Source organism: Notolabrus celidotus, chromosome 22 (assembly GCF_009762535.1).
Source record: "Notolabrus celidotus isolate fNotCel1 chromosome 22, fNotCel1.pri, whole genome shotgun sequence".
In the NCBI taxonomy this organism is placed as follows: Eukaryota; Metazoa; Chordata; class Actinopteri; order Labriformes; family Labridae; genus Notolabrus; species Notolabrus celidotus.
Window position 1 is genome coordinate 10528078 of NC_048293.1, and position 26129 is coordinate 10554206.

Below are 26129 nucleotides of genomic sequence, written 5' to 3' on the forward strand. Positions count from 1 at the left end.
TAACTGCTGTTCAATAACTTGGAAACTAGCCTGTGTGCAGTCATAAAAATAATAATAATAATAATAACAACAACAACAACAACAACAACAATAATAATAATAATAATAATAATAATAATAATGATGATAATAATGATAATAACAATAATAATAATAATAATAATAATAATAATAATAATAATAATAATAATAACAATATTGTCTGATGTATTCTAGTGAAATAATTGAACATTCTGACGGGCCATATAAAGATTCTTAATTAGCACATATGGAACTAATTAAATTAACAAGGATTTGGCTCCATTCAAATATGACAGTATTCTATCAGCATGGAGGTGAAGATACCAAAACGTAATAATAAAGCTGTAAAATTTCCAGTTAAACAGCTGCACTGTTAAACCCTGTTGATGGCTAAATATAGATCGGGCTTCAAGATTGCCATGAAAATAGACTCTTCAGGCTGCTGAATATTGGGTGGCTTCCTAGCTTCCCAATATCCAAGCTGGTTATAAAAGTGAGGATGCTCAGTTTGAGCTGGCTATTGAGAAAGAATGATTTGATACTTTTGATGAAAAGTTATTTCCCAACATCAAACTCATATTTCAGACAGTCTTGCGACAGTGTTTTTTGCCATTTGTTCCTGTGTTTTGTCACTCAGAGTATACTGAATAAAAAGTGAAATAAATATGTAAAAAATAAATAATATATATAAATAAATAAATATGAAGTAAACTGAATACTACAGTATTTAACCCCATCAACTGCAGGTATACAGAGTCAATATGCAAAAAAAAAAGGGATTTTCACACATTGTAGGCCTAAGACCCATTTGGGATATCACTGTGTACCCTTGAGCGAGCTACTTTACCAGTCAATATTTAGCCAGCTGTATAAATGGGTGTTGTGTAAAACCTGTAAGCTGAACTTGTATGCAGAGAGAGAGTTGATGCCAGCCAGAAAAGGTTCCATGGAATAAAAAATAAAGCTAATTGGTTCACCTGATGACATGAAGTGTGCAGTCGAAATGAACTCAAAGGTAAAAACGTTGCATTTAAGGCCACATTTTGTACCATTCAAATGAAGAAATGTCATCTCCCAAAACAACTGTGGAACGTGTGCTCAACGCTACACTGAATAGTTGGCTCCCTCTGATGGTGTGTTGTATAGACACACACAAACACACACGAACAAGTTTGAAGAACAATACTTGGCCCTTCCTTGCCTCACCTTCATTACCCAATTACACTAATACACTCATCCTGCTTGTAATGACTGTGTGGTCTGAATGATAGCCAGACTTGATATGTCTTCTCCTTGCTCACACACACACACACACACACACACACACACACACACACACACACACACACACACACACACACACACACACACACACAGACACACAGACACACAGAGTCTGTCTCTGTTTGGGCCTGGCTAAATTTCCTCCCTGTGAATTACAAGGGGAGACTTCAGCAGTAAGGCAGCAGGGAATGTGTGGGGCTGAAACATGACACTTTAATGATGTGGAGAGCATCCAAAAACTGTACTCCCCCACACCTCTTTTTTGGTCTCTTGCGAAAGTTTGGCTGCAATCAACTCTGCAGAATAGACTTGTTTGTTGCCTCAGAACAGTAGAGAATTGGCTGCAAAACATCATCAAGCTGACAGCCAGAGGGCGTCTTCAGGGGAGGTGGAGCCCACGGTGCGGACACCCACATGAGACATTCCATGGAGATGGAGAGCTGTAAACAAGCATGCTTTGGCCCAGGGGTTCCCAAACGTTCCTGTACCAATGGCCTCCAGACAGATTGAATAAAGAAATTTAATGAGAAGGAAATCTAATTTTGTTGAGATGTTCACAAGACAAAGCTTCCCAAAACATAGTCACAATCATTTTTTTGAAGAGTTTACTCAAGAGTGAAATAACATCAACTTTGTGAGATTCTTCTCTGTTTTTTAAAACAAATAAGCAAATTAAATGAAACTAAATATGACACTTTAAATTTTGATAGATGGCCTATTTCATAATTGCTTCCAGTACTGGTACATCCCTTGTCACTCCAGCGCAAAATTTATTTTTACATTAGTGACACAGATATATGAGCAATAATGCATTACAGATTCCCTACTAAAGACACTTTAACACATTACAGTAGGAAAGGGAAATGTGTACAAAGCAAAATAAATGTTGGCAAAATTCTCTCCAGCTGCTTCAGTTTCAAGATCCTGGTGTGAAACACGCTGGCTCACTGTCACACTGCTATGACTCACTGGGAATTGTTTGTTTGAGTTCTCAGTAACGCCAAGTCAAGTGACCTCAGGGGAAAATGTCTAATGCAATAGTGGAGGTCAATCACTATCCTGTCAAGCATCAGACTATATATATTAAATGTTAAAAGTTTATAGTGAGAGCTGGCTCAGGCTTTCACTAGCTCTTAGTTCTGCTGCTATAGGCTTAGACTGCCGGGGGAACTGGCACACTGGGACCCCATCTCCCCCCATCACTTATTTGAACTCTCCCTGTCCGATTGAAAGTGACTAACTAACTAACCACCTTTCTGGAGTCCCTGAGTGCCCTTGTCTCGTAGGTTCCTCTGAGTCGCTGCCGTAGACTTTCCAGACTCCAGCTGCGACGTGCTGGAACTACAACTACTATTCGTCCCATCACTATCTTCGCTCTCTCTCTCTTATTCTCCTCTATCCCTCGTTCCAACCCCAACTCGGTCAAGGCAGATGGTTGTCTAACATGAGTCTGGTTCTGCTTGAGGTTTCTGCCTGTTAAAAGGAAGTTTTTCCTTGCCGCTGTAACTAGCTAAATACTGCGAGGTGGACACTTGCTTAAGTTACAGATTGAAGGCTAAAGAAAGAGGCTTGACAATATGATAAGCCCCTTTTCTACAAGAGTAGTTTTGTAATCACATCAATGTAAGGGTTGTTGAATGCAGGGACTAAATTGCAGCTGTAGGTAAGGAAATCGAAATGTCCAAAAATCACAAGTCAGAGTGCCAATAAGAAGTTAATTTTATTTCAGTCATTCTTGTTAAAAAAAAAGCCATGACAAAGCGTGGATATCTTCTTTTTACACACCCATGCTGTAATGAAATGATCTAAAAAAACCCTCTTGCAAAACTTCTGCAGAGGGAAAACAAGTAAGGCAATGTGGAAATGGTTTGTCCTGGATTGATTCCAAGTTCTTAAGAAATGACCCATTTTCCACACAATTTGATGAAATGTAAAAAAAAAAAAAAAAAAATTGAACATTGAATTTAAAGCAACCAGAACAAAAATATTTACAATTCCTTTTATCAAATTTGTTTTATAACAAATGTTGAAAAACATGGCATTCCACAGAAATTCAAACATGTTTTGCTTTATCTGCATTAAAGCACTTTTGGAGCTACTGTTTCATAACATACATTCGCTACCTTAAGGATCAGTCTACATACTGAACAGGGGTGGAATCAGACCAGGGAATTCATTTCACTGCTACTCTTTTTTGATTCCTTGTGTCATAAATATTCTTCTTGTCATTTTTTCTGGTGCTGCATTCCTCCTTTATTCTGTAGGCTATAGAGAGAGAAGCAGGGGAAACATGTGGTTTCTTTTGGAGGTGTTGGAGTTATCCTATCCACAGTGAGACCAGAATAATGTGCCCCTTTTTGATTCACAAGTAATCCAAAATGCTACAGTCAGCACAACCAAGTGAAGACTTTCTTGTATGCGTCATATGAAAAGAAAGAGTCAGCGTGCTATTTTGTGCCGTTCAATCTCTAAGTATCTATATGGCAACGTGGTGATTAACATATGTCTGAACACCATCTTATGCTGATTTGTTAGCTACATACTGTTGAATATATCTTAGACCCCAGGTTAGATTATTCCTGAGTTGTTACTTATGCAGCCGGTACAAGAAAATCCCTACCATTCTACTGAGCTAAGCTACAAGACGGTTGTGTATATGAGGCGATGAGAAAATCATAGCATGGATACCAGGTAGCTCTACCTGCAGTTACACTTAATTTGATTTAGCTCAACAGTAAAATAAAGTATCTCTCATTTGATATGTCAACCACTCAGGTTTGGATGAGCTTCAACTTCTTCTTAACCGGTCAAACACTTAAGCCTAAAACACTGAAGCTTCAACACTGTTTACAATGCCTCTTAATAAGCCAAAAGACAGAAAAATGCTTCTCAGTGTTGTTTTATAGAAATTCTTGAAATAGCTTTTTCAATAACAAACAGCAAACAGAAAATTAACGACAGGTTGTAACCCTCTGCCTGCAAGCAGCAGAGAGAGGGTCTGCTTGAAGGTCACTTATCAGGGAGTGTGAGTTGTGGCTCCCAACATTGATAAGCTCTGATACATGGATGGCTGCTTCTTTGTGGCCTCATCATGTCACATTCATCAGAAAACGAAAAAACAGAAGCAATTAGCAAAGAAAGTTAACCTTTTCTGAATCGTGGAATGGGAGAAAAACAAAAGGCTGGCAAAGGTTCATGCATTTGGGGTTTGCTCTGGATGAGGAGAGAAGGAAAATAAGTCCAGAGTTTTTTCTTTCTCGTGGATGAGCACATCAGTCCCGGGTGCTAGGGGGTAGAGGTGTAGGGGTGTGGGGAGGCAGAAATTACAGAGGGTGAAGGATCAGGGAAAGAGGAGCTTATTTGACCAGCCTCTTGGCTACATCTGCATAAGCTATCTCAATTTCTTTTTCACTGGGGCAAGTGTTGGTGAACTCCTCGCGTGCGTAGGCATTGTTCAGGTACTTCCAGATCCCGGTCATCTCTTTGGGGATGTCAAAGCCTCTGTACTTTTTAGCCACCACCTGGAGGGAGTTATCAGAAGTTAGACATCTACCCAACTAAGAAACTGAGAGCACCAACAATATAGATAATATAGATTTTATACATGACCTCAAAAAGGGCAGTCGTGCTGTTTATAGTGTTACTTCAATGCAAAACTTACAAATCTAACCCTTAGAGGCTGTTGTAAGGGACATAATCTATTTCTGAAGCATTAAAAGATAGTTATTAAAATGTGCTAAAAATAAAAATGTATACATTTTAATCTCCTGACAGTTACTACAATAAGTAAATAATTAACTTTTGTACAACCCCAATACCATAAAATTTCAAACACTGCAAAATGTTAATAAAACAGATTTTGATGCATGCAAATCTTTTAAACCCTATATTTAATTGAAAATAATGCAAAGGCAACAAAGCAAATTTTAAAACAGATGGTTTTATAAAAATATATGCTCAACTTAAATTTAATGCCTGCAACACATTTCAAAAGTGTCAGGACAGGGACAATAAAGCACTGAAAATGTTGTGTAATGCTAAATAAAACCAAACACTTGGAGGAACATCCTAACCCTAACCAATTGGGTTTATTTGCAAAAGGTTGATAACACGACAGGGTATAAAAGGGGGATTCCAGACAGGCCGAGTCACTTGAAGTAAAGAATAGGTTCACCACTGAGTGAGAGATTGTGTGAGCAAATAGTTCAACAGTTTAAGAATAATGTTCCTCAATTTAATGTAAAACTGGAAAGGATTTGGGAATTTCATAAGCTACAGTACAAAATATCATAAAAAGATTCAGAGAATCTGAAGAAATCTTTGCGAAAAAAAAAAGGACACGGCCAAAACCAATACTGGACGGCTAGACGGCCTTCAGGCAGCACTGAATTAAAAACAGACCCATATTGGAAATCATTGCATGGGCCCAAAATAACTTCCAAAAAACACTGTCCACTGTACCATTTACATATTTTGCTCACCTTCACTATATGCAGCTTAGGCAGCAGGTTACAGTCAGCCAGGGTCATTTCATCACCATCCAGGAAGTTGCGGGTGGAAGCCTTGATGTCCTCCAGGCTGTGGTGGTCAATCTCATCAGGCAGCGGTGAGCGGAGGTACACGTCCAGCATCTGCAGTGTCCTTAAAAGTCCACGCTCCAAAGCTACAAAGAATCACAAGACATATTGTACAAAACACATAGTTTTAATGCAAGTTCAGCAACTGTAGATATTCAGAATGTGCAAATAATATAATTGGAACTGTTCAAAATCATGGCTTCTCGAGAGTCCTTCTACTGAAGCTTCTACACTTCTATGCTGATAAACCACAAGAGGGCAGCCTTTCATCATGATGCAACTACTACAGACATCTTATGAACACATGCAACATCTAATACAAAGCATGTTCAGTGTGGTGAAATACTGTAATAATATCAAATTACATGTTCTACCTTTCAGAAGCTCATTGCCAACTACAGATTTCAATAGACTGCACAGGTACCGTGTAACACATCTGGCTATCTACCCATCTATTCTATTTGAGGATTATTCATTAACCACTCCTTCTATTGTAGAAAATATGACATGAATGTGCTGCACACATGATTTGGCAGTTCCAGAATAGACTTTTGCTGTTACTTGGAGAGTACTTATCATTCACCCTTACAATTCAGCCTCAGACTGTTGACACAGCCTTGGATTTCACATCCAGCTCACCATGGTTCAATATTTTCCCAGGGGAGAGAACAGCCAACTAAAACATGACATGGTTTTGGTATTTTTTTTAAATACAATAAAAATTATTCTAGGAAAATAATCCCAAATTGTATCAGAATCAGTGACACAATAGTCTATATATCTCTCATATTTATTAATCAATCTGTTGAGAAATGACCTTTCTTGGGCAAGGTTCAGGCTGCAGAGATTTGAAAGCAGAAGGATGACATCAAAAGCACTTGTCTGTTCTCAGGTTCAGCTGCTCTGTGGTTTCAGAGAGCTCCAGGTGAGACAGCGAAGATAGAAGCAGCTGAACAAAAGCTCTGTGTTACCCACTGAGGCTGTAATGCACCAATCAGGGTAGGGCTTCCAATGTCACCAAGCAACCAGAAAAGTCCCCCTTAACAACCAGAAGGATATCTTTGCACATAAGCTGTGCGTCAAATCACGTGTGTCTGTGCATGCGTGCGTGCGTGCGTGTGTGTGTGTGTGTGTGTGTGCGTGTGCATGTGTGTGTGTGTGTGTAAGACTTATAAATGTAATTACCCTCATTTCCATCTGGTTTTGAGTTCTTAATGTATGCTGAAAACTTGGCAAAGATGTCCATACCAGCCGTGTTCGACTCGGGGTGTTTTGCGCCAAGCTTGATAAACCTGCAGGTAAGCATAGACACACATAAACAAAGGATAATGTACGTATGTAAAGATAAGTTAAAGGTTAATGGTCTGTAGTATACAGCATTTCTCACTTGTAATAGTTCAACAAAATGCACAATTTTTTCCTCACAAAGAGCTAGGTCTCAAAAGTTTTCACAAATGTACAATGGGATGTAGTGGGATGAATATAATTGAATAACTCATTCCATCACTAGGTACTACTTAGGGAAAAGAGCCTAGCATTAGTGATTATGTGTTCCCGAAAGAGCTTGGTCTTTCACAGGTAGAGAGAGACTCCGTGGCTCTAATGGAGTTGGGTAATTCATTCCAAAGTAGAAGAGTCTGGCTAGTGGCTTGAATCGCAGGCACCTTATATTGACAAAGAACAGTGGGCGAGACCTGGACGAGGGATTCCAGATAGGCAGGAGCCATATTGTAAGTAAACTATATACTATGCTATATACTCTTAGCACTTAGAGGCAAACATTGTGCTGTTAGATTTGCTACAGAGGTGAGAAGTACTTACTTTGGTGGGCAGAGGACATCTTCAAGGAACTCCTCAATCTTGTTGACATCAGTTTTGACCTCTCCATTGAAGGTGACGAAGGGTGGGTGTGTGCCTGGGGCCAGGTTCTGGAGGTCTGCAGGCTTCCTGTGAAAGACAAATGGGGCAACTTTAGTAACTGAAGAAAACACAGCTAAGTCAGACCAACTTACAGACAGGGTACGATCCAGTCCCCTCTTACTGACAGGACTCAATCTTATCTCGTCTTAGTCCATGAGCATGAGTATTGCACCCCGCAGTATTTAACTAGTTACAGTGGCAAGGAAAAACTTCCGTTTAACAGGCAGAAACCTCCAGCAGAACCAGACTCATGTTAGACAGCCATCTGCCTCGACTGAGTTGGGGTTGGAAAGAGGAATAGAGGAGAATAAGAGAGAGAGAGTGATGATAGTGAAGAGATGGATAGTAATATTAGTAGTAGCAGTTGCTGTTGGAGTCTGGCACGTCTGTAGCAGCTACGTGTTTATTCATCTCAGATAATTCAAACATCGAAAGAGTCTGCTGCTCTATGACAGCCCACTGCACAGTAGAACGTTTTTTTTCCTCCTACTAAAGCTTCACAGTGTGATATCTTTAACTACATGTTTGTCTGTCTCCATGAGCATGTTTGTGTGTCATTTCCTCGATGCAGCCTTCGATCCAGCACATTTTGTACCAGATGTCTCTGGCAGGCAGACCCCACCGACATAACAACACAAATGAGCATGTGCTGATTAAGAGGTGTGAACACTGACTTGTGAAATCTGTAGAACCCAGATGGTTACAGCCCATATCGCACAGCAGAGTCTCAACAACTCACCCTAATGTATTGGTGTAAGCCAGCAGACACTGTGAATCGACTTTGATCTTATGTTACTAGCATCAACAACAGTCACAGAGGCTCTTTAATGGTCAAGGATCTGACAATGTTTGCACTGGTAGCTGAAGTTTGGGTCAAGGCATCTGAGGGCACAAAAGACAGGAAATAACTTCAACTCTCTGGCATGCCAAGGGGAAGTGGCACCCTCACTCAATGACATTACTAAGGAGTGGATTGGATAGCATATTGCCTTGAGAACCATAGGCTTTTAATGAAGCAGCACTGGTTTGGCCTAGTGTTTATGTCGTGCTCCCCTGTCTTTGATTCCAGCCTGTGGCCCCCTTCCTGCATTTTGTTCCCGACTCTCTCTCCCAGTTTCTTGCTCCGTCCACTGCATACCGGCCAGAAAATATGACTTAAAACAAACAAACAAAAAAAAAATATTAACACAATAGCGCCCACCTAAGAGAGACTTTGTGTTTAAAACATATCAACTCAGGGCAATGATGTCATCTTGTCATCTTTTGTCCAGCACAACATACTCTTCTATTAAAATACAGCCATAAAAGAGCTATAAATAGGGCAAACACATGCCTTCTTTTGCAGTACACGGTCAATAATACAGACACTACATAGAATGGAAAACTTAAAGTTTAAACCCCCTTTTGCTCTTGAAAGACATAAAACTTGAGGCACTTAGCAGTCACTCCAGCTGAACAAAGGGTTGTTTGAGGAACAAGGGGCAAACAGTTCCAGTTAAGTAGGCGGACATCCTCCATAGACTTTTACAGGATATCAGCAAGCTTTGTTTAATGTTGGAAATGCAAATACTTGCCATGCAAATAAACCCCAAACCACACCCTCATTTTAAATGTGCTGGCATGTATGAAAATCGAATCTGTAGTCAAACAGAGCCATCTTCATTCCTCTAAAAAGGCACAGCGTTTACAGGGTTAAAGTCATATTTTGTAAGCAGGAGAGTGCTCCAGCTGGAAATCTCTAAGTCAAATACATTTGATGAAGAAGACCATATAAACCAGAGGTACTGACCATGCCTGAAAATAATCTGGCATTTGCATGTCCTGCATTCGTGGAAAAAGCCTCAAGAGGGCATTTAGATGAATCATACACACAGAAGACATAGTGGGTTTGGTAAAGAGCTTCTGGTATCCACATGTGAAAAGCAAGTTGGCTTGCAAATGGGAGAAAAAAAAGCAATGTTGTACTTAAAATTGTAGATGATCACCAGTTTTTTCATCCCAGGGTTGAAAAATAACATGTTTCCTACTAAAATGTAGGCAGGAAGTAAGCTAGTGAAGAACCTTAAATAGTCTCTCTAGAGTCTGCATGTTTATTTTACTCCAATCTCCTCCAGCCTGGGAAAGGGTCATGGGAAAACCAAATAAGCAGCAGGGAAGCACTGAGTGTGTTAGAGGTGATGTTGGATCAAAGCGTTACAGAGTGAAAATGCCAAGGAAAGATCGAGCAGTCTATCAAAAGGCAGAAACAGAGAGGGATAGTTTTTTCGTCTGATTCAGCAGAGGAGTATGAGGGAAAAGGGGACAGGGAAAAGGGGACAGGGGACTGGGAGGAGCCGGGGAAATGGAGCTAGGACCCACCTCTTAAGGTCCACTGTGGTGACATTGAAGACAACTCCTTTGAGCCACAGGATCATGAAGAGCCTCTGGGAGAAGGGGCAGTTCCCAATGCTTTCTCCGTCACTTCCCGCCTTAAATAAACAGACAGATAGCAGGTTAGCATAGGAGAAGCAGTATAAAACAGGCGCCAAGCCTGAAGACTGAGTGTGCACACAGTGGCACCTGTTTCTATCTTAAGTGGTCCATCCAGTAAGCACAGGTTGGGCCATCACAGATTAAATGATCAGAAGCTTAAACACTAGATAGCAATCGTGGTAGAGATCACATCTTTGTAGCACCATTTATGAACTAGAGCATTTTACTACACTCATCCAAAGAGGGCCCATTTCAGACAAGGACTCTTCTATAGACATTACAGGCTGCCCTCAAAAAGGCTAAAGTAGTCAGGAAAGAAAGAGTGAAGAGCTGACCTCCTTGGTTTAAATGCCTCAGCACACTCGGCCTCCATTAATCTGTACAACTACTGTCTAAGAGCATGCTGTAAGAGGAGACGTCTGGTGTGATTAAGAATAACCAAGCCTCTTGTTTGCTCTTTTGCTACATTGCACAAACACAAAACTGAATGGCGGCAGCAGGAATGGGGTATCAGCAGTGTGTGTCCAGCAAATTAATACTCATCGCTCAGTGCCAGACTGAAAACGGGCTGAGTTTGGAAAAGGAATTGCAAACATTTAAAACAACAGCATCAAAATTGGATCACTCCATGGAGATAAGGTAATGACAGCTGGATTTCACACACATAATGCTAAACAGAAATGTTGATGGAGGGTGCTGCGAACTGTCAGAGATGCCTACTCCATCCATCTTTAGATACTTTTAACAGCTGAACCTTCCCCAAAGTAACTAGGGACCTTTTGGGGATTTCTGTGCTTTTGAACAGCAGGAACCAGGGTCTAAATGTAGTTCTGGGATAGCTGATCTACCTCTTGAAAAGTTCCTGCTCTGGGGAGTAATACTTTCCAAAGATCCAGTAACTTTTGGGGGGTGGGGCCTGCAATGCTAAACATTTCTGATTGGCAAAGTAGCCGCATTGTTTTTATTCCAGTTTGAAGAGTGACTCCTTCAGCTAACAGTGGTTTTCGAGTTTACAATAGCTGTTGAAACACAAACAAAGTGTTCAGGAATGCATCCTAGTTTTTCATTTTAATGCAGAAGAATATATATCTAAAGCCATTTGGGAGGGATGCATCCAACTGGCAGTCACAAGTCAACAGGGAACATTAAATCAGACCACCAGCTGATCTCTGTTGTGACCTTCAAAATCTGTTTTTTCACCCTAAGTTGAGCATTTAAGGTGTTTTGAATCTGCTTTCCCACTAGCACTTGTCCCCCTCAAAGTGTTGATTCAACAAATGTTTACAATGCAACCAAGCACAATCAAAAACTGCCCATCCATGCTATAAGACAAGCTGTTATGTTGCACACACAGACTGTATAAAAAATTGACGTACTAAACGTGATGTCACCCATCTGTTCCTTAGCGCTGTTCTGAAGCCGATTGTCAGCAGGTGCCATATTTGAAATGCTGAACACAACCAAACTTCGTCCGAGCTAGTGTGAGGTAAAGAGGCGGGCCTTTAAAATACAGCGTTATTAAATAATTCACTGCCCTGTACAGTGTGTGCCGATAGAGAAATTAGCTACTCAGGCCTAAACCATTTTTTGAACCAGGCTGTAAACATGTTTACTAATGCTGCAAAGATCGTCTTTTTCTAATGAGTGTGTATGTGGTTTCCGGTGTTTCTGCAGCCAGCCTCAAGCAGACGCTCCATGACCTGCAGTTTAGCACTTCTGCATGCGCTTCATATTATTAAGACTGGAGGTTGCCGCTTGATTGCACATGACAATGCCAATGTCTTTTGCCTTATATGTCATCATCATGTGTGTGGCTTTTGTCTTCCTCCTACTGCCCTCTACTGGCCTGGTGGTGTAGTGTAATTACCTCTATTGCTTCTTCATACATCGCTGGCCTGATTTGCATAATCTTCACGGGACTTCAGGCTACAGTGGAAACCCAGACAACAAAAGGCTACAGGAAAAATGTAGTTCCTTACAGAGAAGTTCCTGGAATTAAAAGTTGCTGGTGAAAAAGCATCCGTTAGGTGCATTTTGCCCAAGCGTTCCAGTCTTTTGGCCCCCAGAACTACTTTACCCTGAACTAAAAGGTTCTGTGCCCCTATTGTTGTCTGGGTTTCAACCGTGGGCTGAAGTCCCGGGTAGATTTTGCATGTCAGGCAAAAAAGGTAAAATCCGTACACCAACAGACCAGTAGAGCGCAGTAAAACAAAGACGAATGCCATTCATCACAAATGACACCATAAAAGCAGACGGGCAGGCAGGTATCATTATGAGCAACACAACAGTTAGCCTGTTAGCATGGAAGAGACTCAGCTTGCGCTGTTTTAGATTGTGCTATATTTCATCACAGATGGATTCACTGAATCAAAACATGAGAGGTGATAAGTGCGAGCTTTGAAATGTTTTTTTACTTGAAAAGCTGTGGCACAGATTGGCCGGTGTTTTGGTTTAAACCACGACCCAGTTAACTGCCGACTTTCAGTTGGATGCATCCCTCATGAACGTCATAAGACGGTCATTAAATACTAAAAATAAATTTAGACCCTGGGTCCACCGGTCGAAATGCACGTAGTTCTGGTAACCCAGTCCCTAGTTCCGGATTCTGGTCGAAAAGCGCCTTTTGTCTCTCTCACACTCACACTCACACTCACACACACACACACACACACACACACACACACACACACACACACACACACACACACACACACACATTCTCAAACTCTAAATTATCCTTCACCGGGCTCAACTCCCAGCCTTTTATGGATTTGTGGAAGGTGAGGCAAAGGACAAATATGGTCTGGATTCTACATCAGAGGCCAGAATAATTATCTAATCTGATCAACTGAGCTTTGAGCGGTATCTTAATGAAATCAGATATGCTGACTAGGGCACTGCTCCAAGAAAGACTAACTTATTATGAACAACCCGATGGCAAAACTGAGAGCCATCACTGGAAAACGCTGTTTTATCCCTGGTTTCTAAGAATGAAAATGATCCTTCTTAAACACATCACTTAATGAAGAGATATGTTGCTTTGTGTGAACCTGCTGTTGAGGTATACCTTTCTCAAGGCAAGGCAGGCCCAAAAAGAATGCAGCTTATTCATCTATTCACAAGGACATACATAGAGGTCATTCAAGTATTGCCTCTATGGAATGCACCTCTCAATTCAGCATTTCATCACTGAAGGACCTCTGTTACCTTTTGTATCTGTTTAGCATTTCTAATGATGATGCAAAAGACATACATGAGTGCACTTTTTTCCACACTCCTAGCCCAACATCTGCCTCCAAAATTAGCTCTGGGATCAGAGAGGCAAGTTGTGAACTGTTTTCAATAGTGGACTTTGTCCTCTTGTGTTCAGCCAGTGCAGCAGCTCCTTGCTTGTGCGGACAGCCTGGCTGCTGTTGTCCTCTGTGTGACGCCCAGTGGGATGGCTCTGTTTGATCTGCCTGCAGGCTCCCATTGTACTGAGCCTTCCCTCCCCAACCACTCCACCGCCCCATTCAATATCTGAGAAGCTTGGATTAGAACACTGCTTTTGTTCAGCAAATGAAAGTCCTCTTTTCACCCAACATGATTCATTTCTAATATAAAGCTGGTGAAAAAAAGATTGCTGGTAGAGGTATCATGGCAAACGCCAGACTAGACTGAAACTGAGGGGATCAGACAGACATCAATGGATGATTACGCCATTTTCCCTACAGCGCTACACCTACAGAAAAAAATTAAGCTCTGAATCAATGGTGGTAATGCACCCCGAAAACAGTTCCCATGGTAATGGCCAGACACATACAACATAGACAGTAGGGACATGAGCATGGAGAGGATAAGCAATTCACAGGTAACACAAGCTGTCTTTCTACACCAGTTAATCTAAAAAGATGTTTTCTGTGCTTCACTATAACAAGCTGCTTCCAATCTTAGTTCATCTTTGAGTTCTTTGTCTCAAGGGGCCATGAAGAAGGCCACCGCAGCTGTGAAAGACATTTCACACTCTTCTTTCTCTTTGGAGCAGAGGCCTTACCCTCTGGAGTCTGCAGCAGAGCAGACTCTTGCTGCGCCAAAGACAGTTACAGCACAGTTCTGCTACAAAAAGAGACACACAGCTAAAGAGAGAGGTATTACAGGAAACAGGGAGTGAATCAAGGACTACAAGTAGTGCTAATGGACATGCCAAACAACAAGTGGTAATAGATGCTTTAAGTGGAGGGAGGAGGAGGGGCTTTAGAGGCAGAGGGCTGCCGGGCATGCTGCTTGATTCTTCTTCTTCCTTCTTTATCCCTTCCCCCTTATCCTGGGCCCCTTTGTGGAGTTACTGGGGGGTTGGGCATTTGGGGAGGAGGGAGAAACTATTTGAGAAATGTCCTGTAATTCCCATCGAAGAGGGTGCTTTGTTTAGTTTACATGATGATGCTGTGGCACGTAAACTGCTTCACTTTGAAGAAGTTCCTACCCTACGTTTCCCTACATCAACGTGGAGGGATGTGTTCTTCAGCTGTAATTTAGGTAAATACCATTTTGAAGTAGCAACCAAGAGACTGACTCAAAAGAAAAACAAACTAGATGTTAATATGAAGCCCCAAAGCTAGTTTGGAAAGTTTTATCACAGTCCTACTAACATTGTATTCCTTTACCTCTAACACTTTCCAGGGTGCCACCATTACAGCGTGGCATTCACAAAGGGGCTTCTGGAGAACCTTCTACACAGCATCACAAAGCACTTTCTGTTTGTAGAGTTTCAGGCATTTTACCAGTTAGCTTAGAGGAAAAAAGAAACACCCCAATAAAATCCCCCCAGGGAGGTTTGAAATTATTTCAAATTGGGCCTTATAAGGAGAGGCACATCAGTTAAAAAACATTTTCCAACAAGTTAACCTGCAATTCAGTTCATACACAAGCTGGGTTCAGGTGCCAAGCTAGACGCCTGCTATTCCAACTCCTGTTGCACAAAGTCGCACCATCCTTTTAAGGATACGTTTTCCCCAGATGTGAAACAATGTCTGGGCCACAGAAGTGGCATGAGCAGACTCCTGTTAACAGACTCTGGAGCTTTATTTAGGCTTAGTGGATTGACCATGAGTCAACAGATGCCTGTTTACTTAATGCCAAACACACACAGCTGCTCAGCGGAGGGTGAGTCATGCTCAAATCGGATGTTATCTAGGAGTCAGTGTCCTGGACGGCATGGCCCCAAAGCAGTACAATGAGACCTCAGTCAGCAAGGGGGGGCATGCTGCATTTAAAACACTTTCCCCAAACACACACACATACAGCCATGACTCTATAATGTGTCCCCTATCATCACTAATAAGCCACTGATGTAAGGACCAACATGACACATATCAGGAATAATAAAGGTTTCTCAACACGATTCTCTCTCTCTCTCTCTCTCTCTCTCTCTCTCCCTCTCTCTCTCCCTCTCTCTCCCTCTCTCTCTCCCTCTCTCTCTCCCTCCCTCTCTCTCTCTCTCTCTCTCTCTCTCTCTCTCCCTCTCTCTCTCTCTCCCTCTCTCTCTCTCCCTCCCTCTCCCTCCCTCTCCCTCTCCCTCTCTCCCTCTCCCTCTTTCCAACCCCAACTCGGTCGAGGCAGATGTCTGTCTAACATGTGTCTGGTTCTGCTCGAGGTCTCTACCTGTTAAAAATAAGTTTTTCCTTGCCACTGTAACGAGCTAAATACTGCAAGGTGCAATGCTCATGGTGGATTAAAGATGAGATAAGATCAAGGCCTGTCAGTAAGAGGGGACTGGGTCTTATCCTGTCTTGATGTTGGGTCTTTGTTAATAATTTAACATAGAGTGCTATGTTTGCAAAAGCATCTTGAGATTAAGTTTGTTGATTGATAAATATATAATGTCACAAACATTTTGTATGTAGAATCTGTTTGTAAGTCAGTTTGTGTAGTGTCCTGTTAACTGTTTTGTGACATCCTGTAGTTTTAAATCTTGTTGTCTTATGTTTTATGTGAGTACCTGCTTTAGGACTACTGATTCAATTTAGCTATTGTGCTAACTCCGGCATATTTACATTGAGGCACACTGTTGAAATGTTGATTAATGTGCATTGTCCTAATCAATTAACTCAAATTAAATTAAATTAAATTAGACTGATTAAACCGCCATGTACACAGTTAAAGATTGCCACTGCACACATTCATTCCAATGAAAATGTAACTAACAGGTGTATAAACTCATCTCAAATTCTAACACTCATTAAATACATACTAATACTTCACTAAGACTTAAAGCCCTCATAAGTATCCCTACATTGTCCTTGATGTTGTGTGGTGTGGATGTTGGTGGTGTGAGTTTACAGTTAAAGTACAGAGGGACAATGGATCCTGTTCTGGCTGGGCACGGTCCTCCTAGTCTTGGCTCACGGTCTAAATTTAGCAACACAGAGGCCCGTTCCTTCCCCTCCCCAACACACTTCATTTTCTAAATTGGGTGGGCTGCTCAGCAAGTTCAAGCCACACTTTGACCGAATAAGGAACTGACGATGTTTCAAGCAGCCTCCCTCCTCCTGCTATGACACACAGCAGGAATGTCCGTTTGAGAGTTGGCAGCCATGGTAACCTCATAGCAACGCCTCTCCCTGTTAGCTGGACAAGTACACAGACTGGGCTGGGGTTAGGACTGTGTCCAGACAGAGCAGTTAAACTCACAGCAGGCTAGTTTACCAAGACAGAGGTACCTGGTTTATTAATATGACAGTACAGGGAAAAGGCTTTTACATCCAAATGACACAATTTAAGCTGCTGATTCATTATAATGTTTACATGACATCATTTCAAGTAGGGATGAGCATTTTAAGCCAAAATACTATTCCATAATCACTAGCATCTATTTGGTAATGTGGCTGGGAAGTGCAATGCAAATTAACAAAAGGATGAAACACTTTTACAAAGTTGAAGACAAATTTACATTTTGGAACACATTTTATAAAACAGAATAATATTAGCAAAAAACTTTTACCGGGTCCAAAACAAATTAACATTTAAGAAAACAAATTTATAAAATCAGAGACCCCTTTACAAGCGAGGGAACATTTTGACCAGTCCTAAAACAATATTACAAATGTAAAAGGAATATGCCGAATTTCAAAATAAAAGACGTCTGTATTATGAAAATGTGCAACAGCTAAGGAATCAATATATATTTGACATTAACAACTCTGATTCCACTACATTTTTTTGATTCAGGCTGAAAAGAGAACAACACAAAATGTGTTCAGAGCTATATCTGATTTGGAAATTCAAAATAAAAACCATTGGAAATGTACAATATGTATTTTGAAATTCCAAATCAGATATAGCTGTGATTGGAAGGAACACATTTTGAGGTGTTCTCTTATCAGTCTGAATCAAAATATTTAAGTGGAAACAAGGTTGTTAATGTCAACTATATATTAATTTTCAAGCTGTTGCACACTTTCATATTACAGGCGTCATTTATTTTGAAAATTGGTTGAACATTCCTTTTCCTTCAGAATCTGCCATTTGAAAATTTGTTTCGGGAGTGGTAGAAATGTTCCCTCACTTGTAAAATTGTTTCTGATTTTGTAAATTTGTTTTCTTAAACATTAATTTGTTTTGGCCTTGGTAAGTGTGTTTTGCTAGCGTAATTTTGTTTCATAAAAATATTCAAACGTTTTCCAAAATGTAAATTTGTCTCCAACTTTGTCGATTATAACTCAAATACAAAACAGGAAATACAAAAAAAATAAGTGAAGAAGAATATGAAATCAAGCAGGTCTTCAATGCCAGCTTTTAGTACACAGAGTCGATGTTATTCACCATAACCAAAGAGGCTCTATGTCTGAATAAGCAGTGCCAGACTAGGTGTGTAACTGTTGTCAGACAGATGAGTGTACGTACAGTCACATCTAACTAGAAAATGGAAACACCATCACTTCCCTGGTGTGGCTCTGACTCAGGCTGACTTCACTCTGTGGAAACTTCAAGACTTCCAGTCAGACACAGGACTACTGTGTTGGAAGCACATGAGCGCTGTGCAGAGCCGCCAGCGTCAGTGGAAAGTTGGAGACTGAATCCTACAAAGAGCCTTAATGTATAATCATGACACAGTCTTGATGTAATTGAACTTAATTATATTAAAATACTGTATTTAGCCTCAGTGAAGAAAAGATAAGATAAGCGCCTGTTTCAGATTTCTACAAAGAAACAGGACGGCTGTTTAGTGAAGGTTTATGTAGATCTAAAAAGATGGATAGACCGAGCAGACAGCCATGTGGGAGATCAGCATAAACCAACAATCACCCTGCACTCTGACAGTTGTTTCAAGAGTCTTACACAACAACAAGCTATATAATGAACTATATACACATCTGTTTTCCCTCACGTTTGCATATATGAAAAACATGGAGACTGGCATGATCTTGTCTAAAGTATCTAAAACTCTAGAAAAAGGGCTAAACAAAGAATCTTCAATCTAAATGACCCCTGCAGCCAGACAGCTGTGAACCAGCCCCTGGCACCGACACAATGCCAGCATGCTGTGACAACACATATGCCAGATATGCCAGATATGCATGGCAGCAAATGTCGGTACCATGGCCACACAAACAGTGGCCGGACAGTGTGTCTGTCTGGACACAGTCTTTGCTTGCATATGCGTTAACCGGTTATTTTGTTGCCTTTCAGAATTCATTTCAGTGTCCATTCGGAGACATACTTCCTGTTTTTTTAAGTCTTAAAATCAACACACTCCAGGAAAGGCTCATATTTAAGCTTTAAGGTTTGCATGAGAACAGACTTAATATGCATAGTAGATCATTTTACCTGATGTATTTCGAGTGGCATTTTAAACCAGTATTGAAATGTAATTTTGAAAAGTACTGGAAATTGAGCCCAGCCATAATTGTGAAACAAGTAATTGTTTAACTTCTTGATAGTGCTCAACTACTATTCAAGGAGAAACAAAGTCTGGATTGACATTTGGGACACTTTCTGTCTTCTGTGCACCTCAATGAAGAGATGATGAGTCAAAAAAATGGCCTTCATCTAGGAATGTCCCGATCAGCTTTTTTAGCCCCTGATCCGATCCAATCTTTTAATATTGAATATTTGCCGATACCAAGTCCCGATCCGATACTTGTGTTTGCCTAGATAATAGTTGCACAAGAGATAAGAAAGTTGAGCTGCACACTTTTTTTTTTCCTTTAACAAAAATAAGTAAGTAAAAAAATAACATATGTCTTATGTTTATTCCATTTAACATCATCCAGCTAGCATTGTTGTAAAACTCAATCTGTTTTACAAGCTCTGCTGTATGAGACCCACAAAACTGGTGTGCATGCATTACAGCACGCTAAAATCCGAGGCTGCTCTGAACGCAACTCTCACGAGACAGTGCGTGATTCACAATGGCAGCATCCGGCTGCAAGATGGAGAATGTAAATATTAGGAGTGACAGGCTGACATAGGCTGTTTTTATATACTGTATTTTATTATATTTTATTGTATTTTATATTTAAATTTTAGATATTTAAAAGCTGGAAGAGAGAAACGTTTTTCCTGTATGTCTCATATATACAGTGAAAATTGACAATAAAAACGTTTGAATCTTGAATCTTGAATCTTGAACAGCAAGATCGATTTGAAACACGCCGGTTTCATGCCACTAGCTACGGAATGGCATGCCAGTATAGAGAATGGCAGATGCCAGGACTTTAGGAGTGACATGCCGGTATAGAGAATGGCAGCTGCTGCTAGTTTAGGAGGGACATGCTGGAAGAGAACAGCAGCTGCCGCTAGCCACAAAGATGCAAATGCTTATGTGACAGACTGTCCTGTGTTTGGTTTATGTTTTCACCTTTATGAACCACAGTCTGTGCATATAGCAGAGGTTTTTTCTGTGCCATGTCTGGCGGTGCACATGTGAGTGCTACAATAAAATTGTAATCATGGCTTGAATTCTACATCAATGTCCCATTTATTATTTTCTCATTATGTACACATGGTTTAACAAACTCAGAACGCTCAATTACACTCGCGTGTTAGCCTTCAGCTGCAAGTTATGTTCACAGCGGACGTAAATGATCGGATGAGATTATCGGCTCAAATGCTGATCACTGGTCAATTCCAAAACGCCCAGAGCTGCTCCGATCCGATAGTTCAGATCAGGATTTGGACACCCTTACTGTCATCCTATCTTCCCTGGCCAGGTAGCACACTTTGGATAACATACACTTCACTGCTAAGAGGAACACAGCAACGTGAAACACAAGCAGACAGGATCATGTTGACACTGATTGAGTTACATGTGTATCCAGCAAGAAGATTCTCCTCCTTTCAGGGGTCATGGCGCTCTTCTGGTAGTGAGGATGATGTAACAGAGAGGCAGAAAAGAGAGGGTCTTGTTTTCCACTGTATTCTGATATGGTAGGTTAAAATTGCTGCAGTAATCTGTATAGCACTATGTGTAAAACAAAGATCCATGCACCAACAAGAGTCCTTCAGGATCAAATCTTTGAAGTCTCTGATCCATGCTCTATCAGGGTGGCAGAGCATCCTGTTCTTGAGCACACAGGAGAAATACCTCATTAACAAGTAGCTTCCTGGTCCAGCAGCTCTTCCTCCTTGTGACATATTACACCAAGCTTTTCCCAGCAAAATATGGATGTCTGATTCTATTCATTACATAAACACAACCAGTCTTTATTCTACTGGCACAAACACAAAACTGACCTTTCAAAACATTCTCTCCTAACAATAATACAGCACATGGGGAAAACCCCTCTACAACGTTTTGATCAGGCCAATGTCCAAAGTCAGTCAACCAGACAGTAACATTTAAGACAGGTCCTCCAGATGCTGAAAGGCAAATTCACTCTCCAGTAAAAAAAAGTTCCCTGCAACAACAACATCTCATTAACTATTGTGCCCTAACTCGTGATGCTGACTGCAGCATTACTTTATACTTGGGGAACATAAACTTCTCCAGTGGTAGAACAACATTCCTATTTCAACTGCTGGTGTCAAACTGGCTGATCTATAATGGCAATAGCGCATATTGCATTTGATTAATACAGTATTTTATCAATAATTTAATGAACATAAAATCTAATGGATTGGTGTACATATCCACCTGTAACACATTTAGATTGATTTTTAGATGGATTCAATTCATGAAATTGAGTTATGCTATCGGTTTCAGAACATTCTGGTATTTATGTCAGATGCGAAACTGCATTTTTCTATAAATCATAACAGAATGTATATTAAACACCAACCAGCAACTGTTTCAGATTTGATATGCCGTCATTACAGATGGGAAAAAAGTATTACCATTTAAGAGGACGTTATCATCAAGCGGCAAACTCGGTCTTAAAATATGAAGCCCATGCGTAAGTGCTAAAAACTGCAGTTCATTGAGCATCTATGTGTGGAAAACCACATACACACCCATTCAAAAAGACGATCTTTGCAGCAATATATATATAAAAAACATTATTATTATTATTATTATTATTATTATTATTATCATTATTTTTGTTGTTGTTATTGGTTAAAAAAACGGTTCAAGTCTGAGTAGCTATCCGCACACACTGTATGGGGGGGGCGAATTTTTTTATTTTCCAAGATATTAAACTTACAAGTTTGGCCCAAATAAGGACATGGCTGGCTTGATCTACAGACGGGCACCCTGTAGCTGTTAGTGAAAAGGCTGAAGGCCTGCCTCTTTACCTCACACTAGCTTGGACAAGGTTTGGTTGTGTTCAGCATTTCCAATATGGTACCTGCTGATGATTGGCTCAAAACAGCACTCAGGAACAGATGGGTGACGTCACAGATACTACATCCATTTTCTATACAGTCTATGGTTATCATTGCTCAACAGCAGCCACACTGATGAGGCTGCCTGCAGTGTCTGCAAACATAATTGGCCTTGTGAGCTCAGGCATCGGCTGATGCTGTTTATTTTAAAATACCATTAAGCAGTCTATCTCTAAACTTCTCTATTTATATTGATTGGTTTGTATCAAAAGAGGCACAATACCCAATAATCTTAGGCTAAAATACAACATGCAAACCAACACAACGTAACCTTTTAAATACTGTACACTAGTTAAGACTATACAAGTTTACTTCATCCATGCATGTAATTTCAAGCAGCAGCATTAACTGGAGCACAGTCAGTATTGAACAAGGTTCATTGTGTTTCATAAAACAGAATATCACAAGGCATAAGTCACATGTTGCAGCTGATAGCACAATATGAAATGTGCAGTTCTCCCTGAAGTCTTTCCAGTCACTTGAAAGAACTGTCTGGTGTATCAAAAAGATTATGGTGGGACACACCATACTGTAACAGAATATAACAAGTGAGAGGAAAGATAGTTAAACCTGAGAATGCATTTCGTTGGGTTGATCATTAATTGGTTTTACAGAGTTGTCTAACAATGCAGACTCTGATCATTCCTACAGAAGTGGCCTCTGTTGGTATCTCTCTGGCATTCAGTCGCCATGGTTTCCATCGCATTGTCATCCTCAAGGACAAGCATAAACATAGACAGGGTTCTTATGCCAACCAGACTTAAGAGCACTTCTCCAAAATGCCCACGGGCTCTGCTGTTGCTGCTGGCAAGAGCATGGAAGTCTGGAGGCAGCAGAAGGCTTCACAACCAGTAGTGTGACCTTGGCACACTTGCCGCTAAGAGAGGCATACACAAGTAGAGATAAAGCCTGTCTGTTTCTCTTGATTCATTTATATTCTGCTAGCCGCCATACAGTAAGGTCTCACTCTGGTGGTGGATGACTCACCAGCATGCTTGGATTGATGCAGAGTAGATTTTAATGGCTGAGAAACTGAATTAAAACATTAAAGAAAACTTTTAAAAATACTAATTTTAATTTTAATTTACTAATAAAAAAATACTAATCTTTTTTTATTCTTATTTAAATTTTAAATGTAATTCAATGTCATTATATGCATCTTCATAGAATAGTGATCCACTCCCCACTATAAAAGCATATAAATACACCAGATAAAGGGTTTCCTATTTCCATTTCAACAATTTTTTTAGTACAAAGTCAAAGAGACATTGGTGGATGCTTGGAAATCCATCTCTACAGTGCATAGGCACATACGACTACTCATATCAGCAAAACAATATCTAACCTGCTGTACTGTGATGAGGTCAAGGGTCTATCTTTCACATTACAGAGTCATTATACCATGCTCATTTGCGACTGACAGCAATAAAACCTCACATCCCCACCCCATAAAGATGATCAGTGTTCCCATAGCAATGGGACAACTGCTGCTAAAAACACCCCAATCTGCTTAATCGGCAAATAATCTCTAACGTGGAGCAGTCAGCTGTTTTTACTAGGCAAACATTGCTCAGCCTGAACATTCAGACACTATGTTAACTAATGTTCTACAAAAATAATTAGTCAGCTTGAGCTTTGATATGTGGCAGCGCCCTAACAGATCTAACACTGTTGTGTGTGGAGAGTACACAGTTCGTTATCAGCTGTTCCCAGAGGCCTGGCTCAGAACAGTGTGCCTATGGCAACCTGTGGGCAGTCCATTGTCTCCCATGACTGTGTTTAACACAGCACAGTGAGAACAACGGCATCCATAATAGATGTAGACATGTCAGACACTGGCACAGAACACAGAGCCACCTAAGTTCAGAGCTCACAGTGGAAGAAATGTCTGGTCTGCACACAACAGGCTACACACACAGTCCAGGGAAGGAGGGGCAAAAGAGGAAGAGTTGGCCACATGTGTAACCCTTCCAGGCCAGGGGATGATGTAACCTCTTCTGTAGGCTGTAAGAGGTAGTCAAGAGAAGTGGCTGGCCAGTTTGTTTCCATTTAGTCTGCCTCTGCTCTCAGGGGCCAGCTCCATCAATGTCTTCTCCTGAGTATAGGTCAACAGGAGCAATCCAAATAGGATAGAGGTTTTTGTGAAAATAGAACATAAAAGTCACCACAATTCAAAGCCAAAGCAACTATAAAGTATAGCTTTCACAGGCCTGAGCTAGCAGTATCAGGACCCAATGCACTGGGAAGATATGCAATGAAAAATGTAAAGATTTGATTGAATGTATGTAATGCAGATCTGCAGAGTACTATTTTGGTCTAGCTCACCACATCATATGCAGGTTTTCCCCCCCTTTGACTATCAAGTTGCTTTGCTGTCCAGTAATGCCATCACACACCCTGTTCTTGTCAAATGAGGACCCCCAAGCTCCCCCTAGCCCAAAAGCTCCCCCTTTTTATTTTCTGCCATTTTCCCGCCCTGGAAGCAGGCAGCTGAAGAAAGGAAAACAGCCATTTACAACCCTTCAACATCCCCATAGGCAGGGAAGGCAGTTTGATACAGATTTCAGTTTCAGGGAAGGCACTAAGGAACTTCAATACTAAAAAAGAATAAGTGTAAGGTCCATTTATGAAGCCCAATCAATCACAGTATCTAAATCCAGATGCTTTTAGGGAGCTACACCAGTGCAAAACGGTTCTAACACAGGGTACCAATATCCAGCTTTCTCTTTTATTGTATCATGGTTATAAGTAAATTACATTTTAAACTGTCCAGGACTGCAGTCATAGTGACCACAAGGGGATCAAGCACCCAACTTAACACTGAAATGTAATTTCCAGCATCTATAAATGGATAGATAGAACCAAATGCATGGGCTCCCGCATGATCCATCACTTTGAGTTACTACATATGTTACAGATCTTAGTTTGTACGCATGGAAATACAACAGCAACAAGTGAGGCAGTGTTGTGTGGAGAGAATCTGCTGCAGTGATGTTACTGGGCTTTTGTTAAACGACTTAGCTAGCCAAGCGTTCAGCATGGCAGGCTCCCCTTCCCTCACAACTGCATCCGCCCTTCTTGTGACACTGCGGGCTCCACATGGTCACAGTAACGGGAAGGGTTAAGGATCTCAACCTATTTTATTTCCAAATTAAGCTATCAGAAATCACCGTTTTTGCTCCCTAAAGCTAACCCCGCAGGTTTGACACCAATGTAAGGTTAGCATTATATAGGTCGTAGCGTTTTATAAAAACAGAAGACAAAGCAGGGTTATTTAATTTAAGAGTACACAATATTTCTTTCAATGCTAATTCAAACAGTAGGTACTCTCACGCATCACTGTGCAGTGATGTTGGTTTAACCAGTGAAACAAAGAAACTTCAAACTTTTCCCAAGCGATATGTGTTGGTCTTACCTTCACGAAAAGCTCGATTGCGGGTTCGTCATCCGCCTTTATTCCGTTCTGCGGTACCGACAACGACATTGTTGTAGTTACTATTTGAAGTTCAGCTAACAAAGGTTAGTTTTTTCCTGCTACCACGCCCGGACTCAGCTTGGTCCTGTTCTCCACCTCTCTTCTTTCGCACTGAAGCTCGATAGGCGCTTTTTTTCTCTCTTTTCCCTTCACCCTGGCGAGGACCAGCTCAAGTCTGTTATAGCACAGGAGACAAGACGGCAGCAGTGTCACAGAACTTAAACCCAGCTAAGCTACAGGAACATCTTTGGACCATGAGGCTCTTTATGCTGGTGGAGTAGCGGTGATGAGGGCGCGTGGGAGAAGCAACGGGAATACTTAAAGCTGTGATGTCATCAGAAGCGCAAACATGTGAAATGTGGGAGGGCTTGAGGAGGGAGTCTCCTGTTTGGGAAGGCCGAAAGTGGCAGCTTAATAACAGTAAATAAATAAATAAATAATAATATAATGATAATACATTTTATTTTGGGCGCCTTTCAAATCACCCAAGTCAATAACGTCGACTTACATTCCTCACGGGGGGATAGTTTAGTTTTTCCCTGCTATTGTTCATTTTGTGACACTAAAAGTCAGCCAAA

At 40.8% G+C, this 26129-nt stretch overlaps 1 protein-coding gene across 1 annotated transcript; it reads right to left on the reverse strand.

Annotated features, from left to right (window-relative positions):
* Positions 1 to 3006: 3006 nt before the first annotated feature.
* On the reverse strand, positions 3007 to 25896 carry clic4 (chloride intracellular channel 4). The gene is made up of 6 exons (XM_034675581.1): positions 25492 to 25896; positions 10161 to 10270; positions 7704 to 7829; positions 7068 to 7174; positions 5787 to 5968; positions 3007 to 4826 (listed from the first exon to the last, which is right to left on the reverse strand). Exons 1-6 carry the CDS (start codon positions 25558 to 25560, stop codon positions 4662 to 4664), a joined length of 759 nt encoding a protein of 252 aa, XP_034531472.1. The 5' UTR covers positions 25561 to 25896; the 3' UTR covers positions 3007 to 4661.
* Between the last annotated feature and the right edge of the window lie 233 nt (positions 25897 to 26129).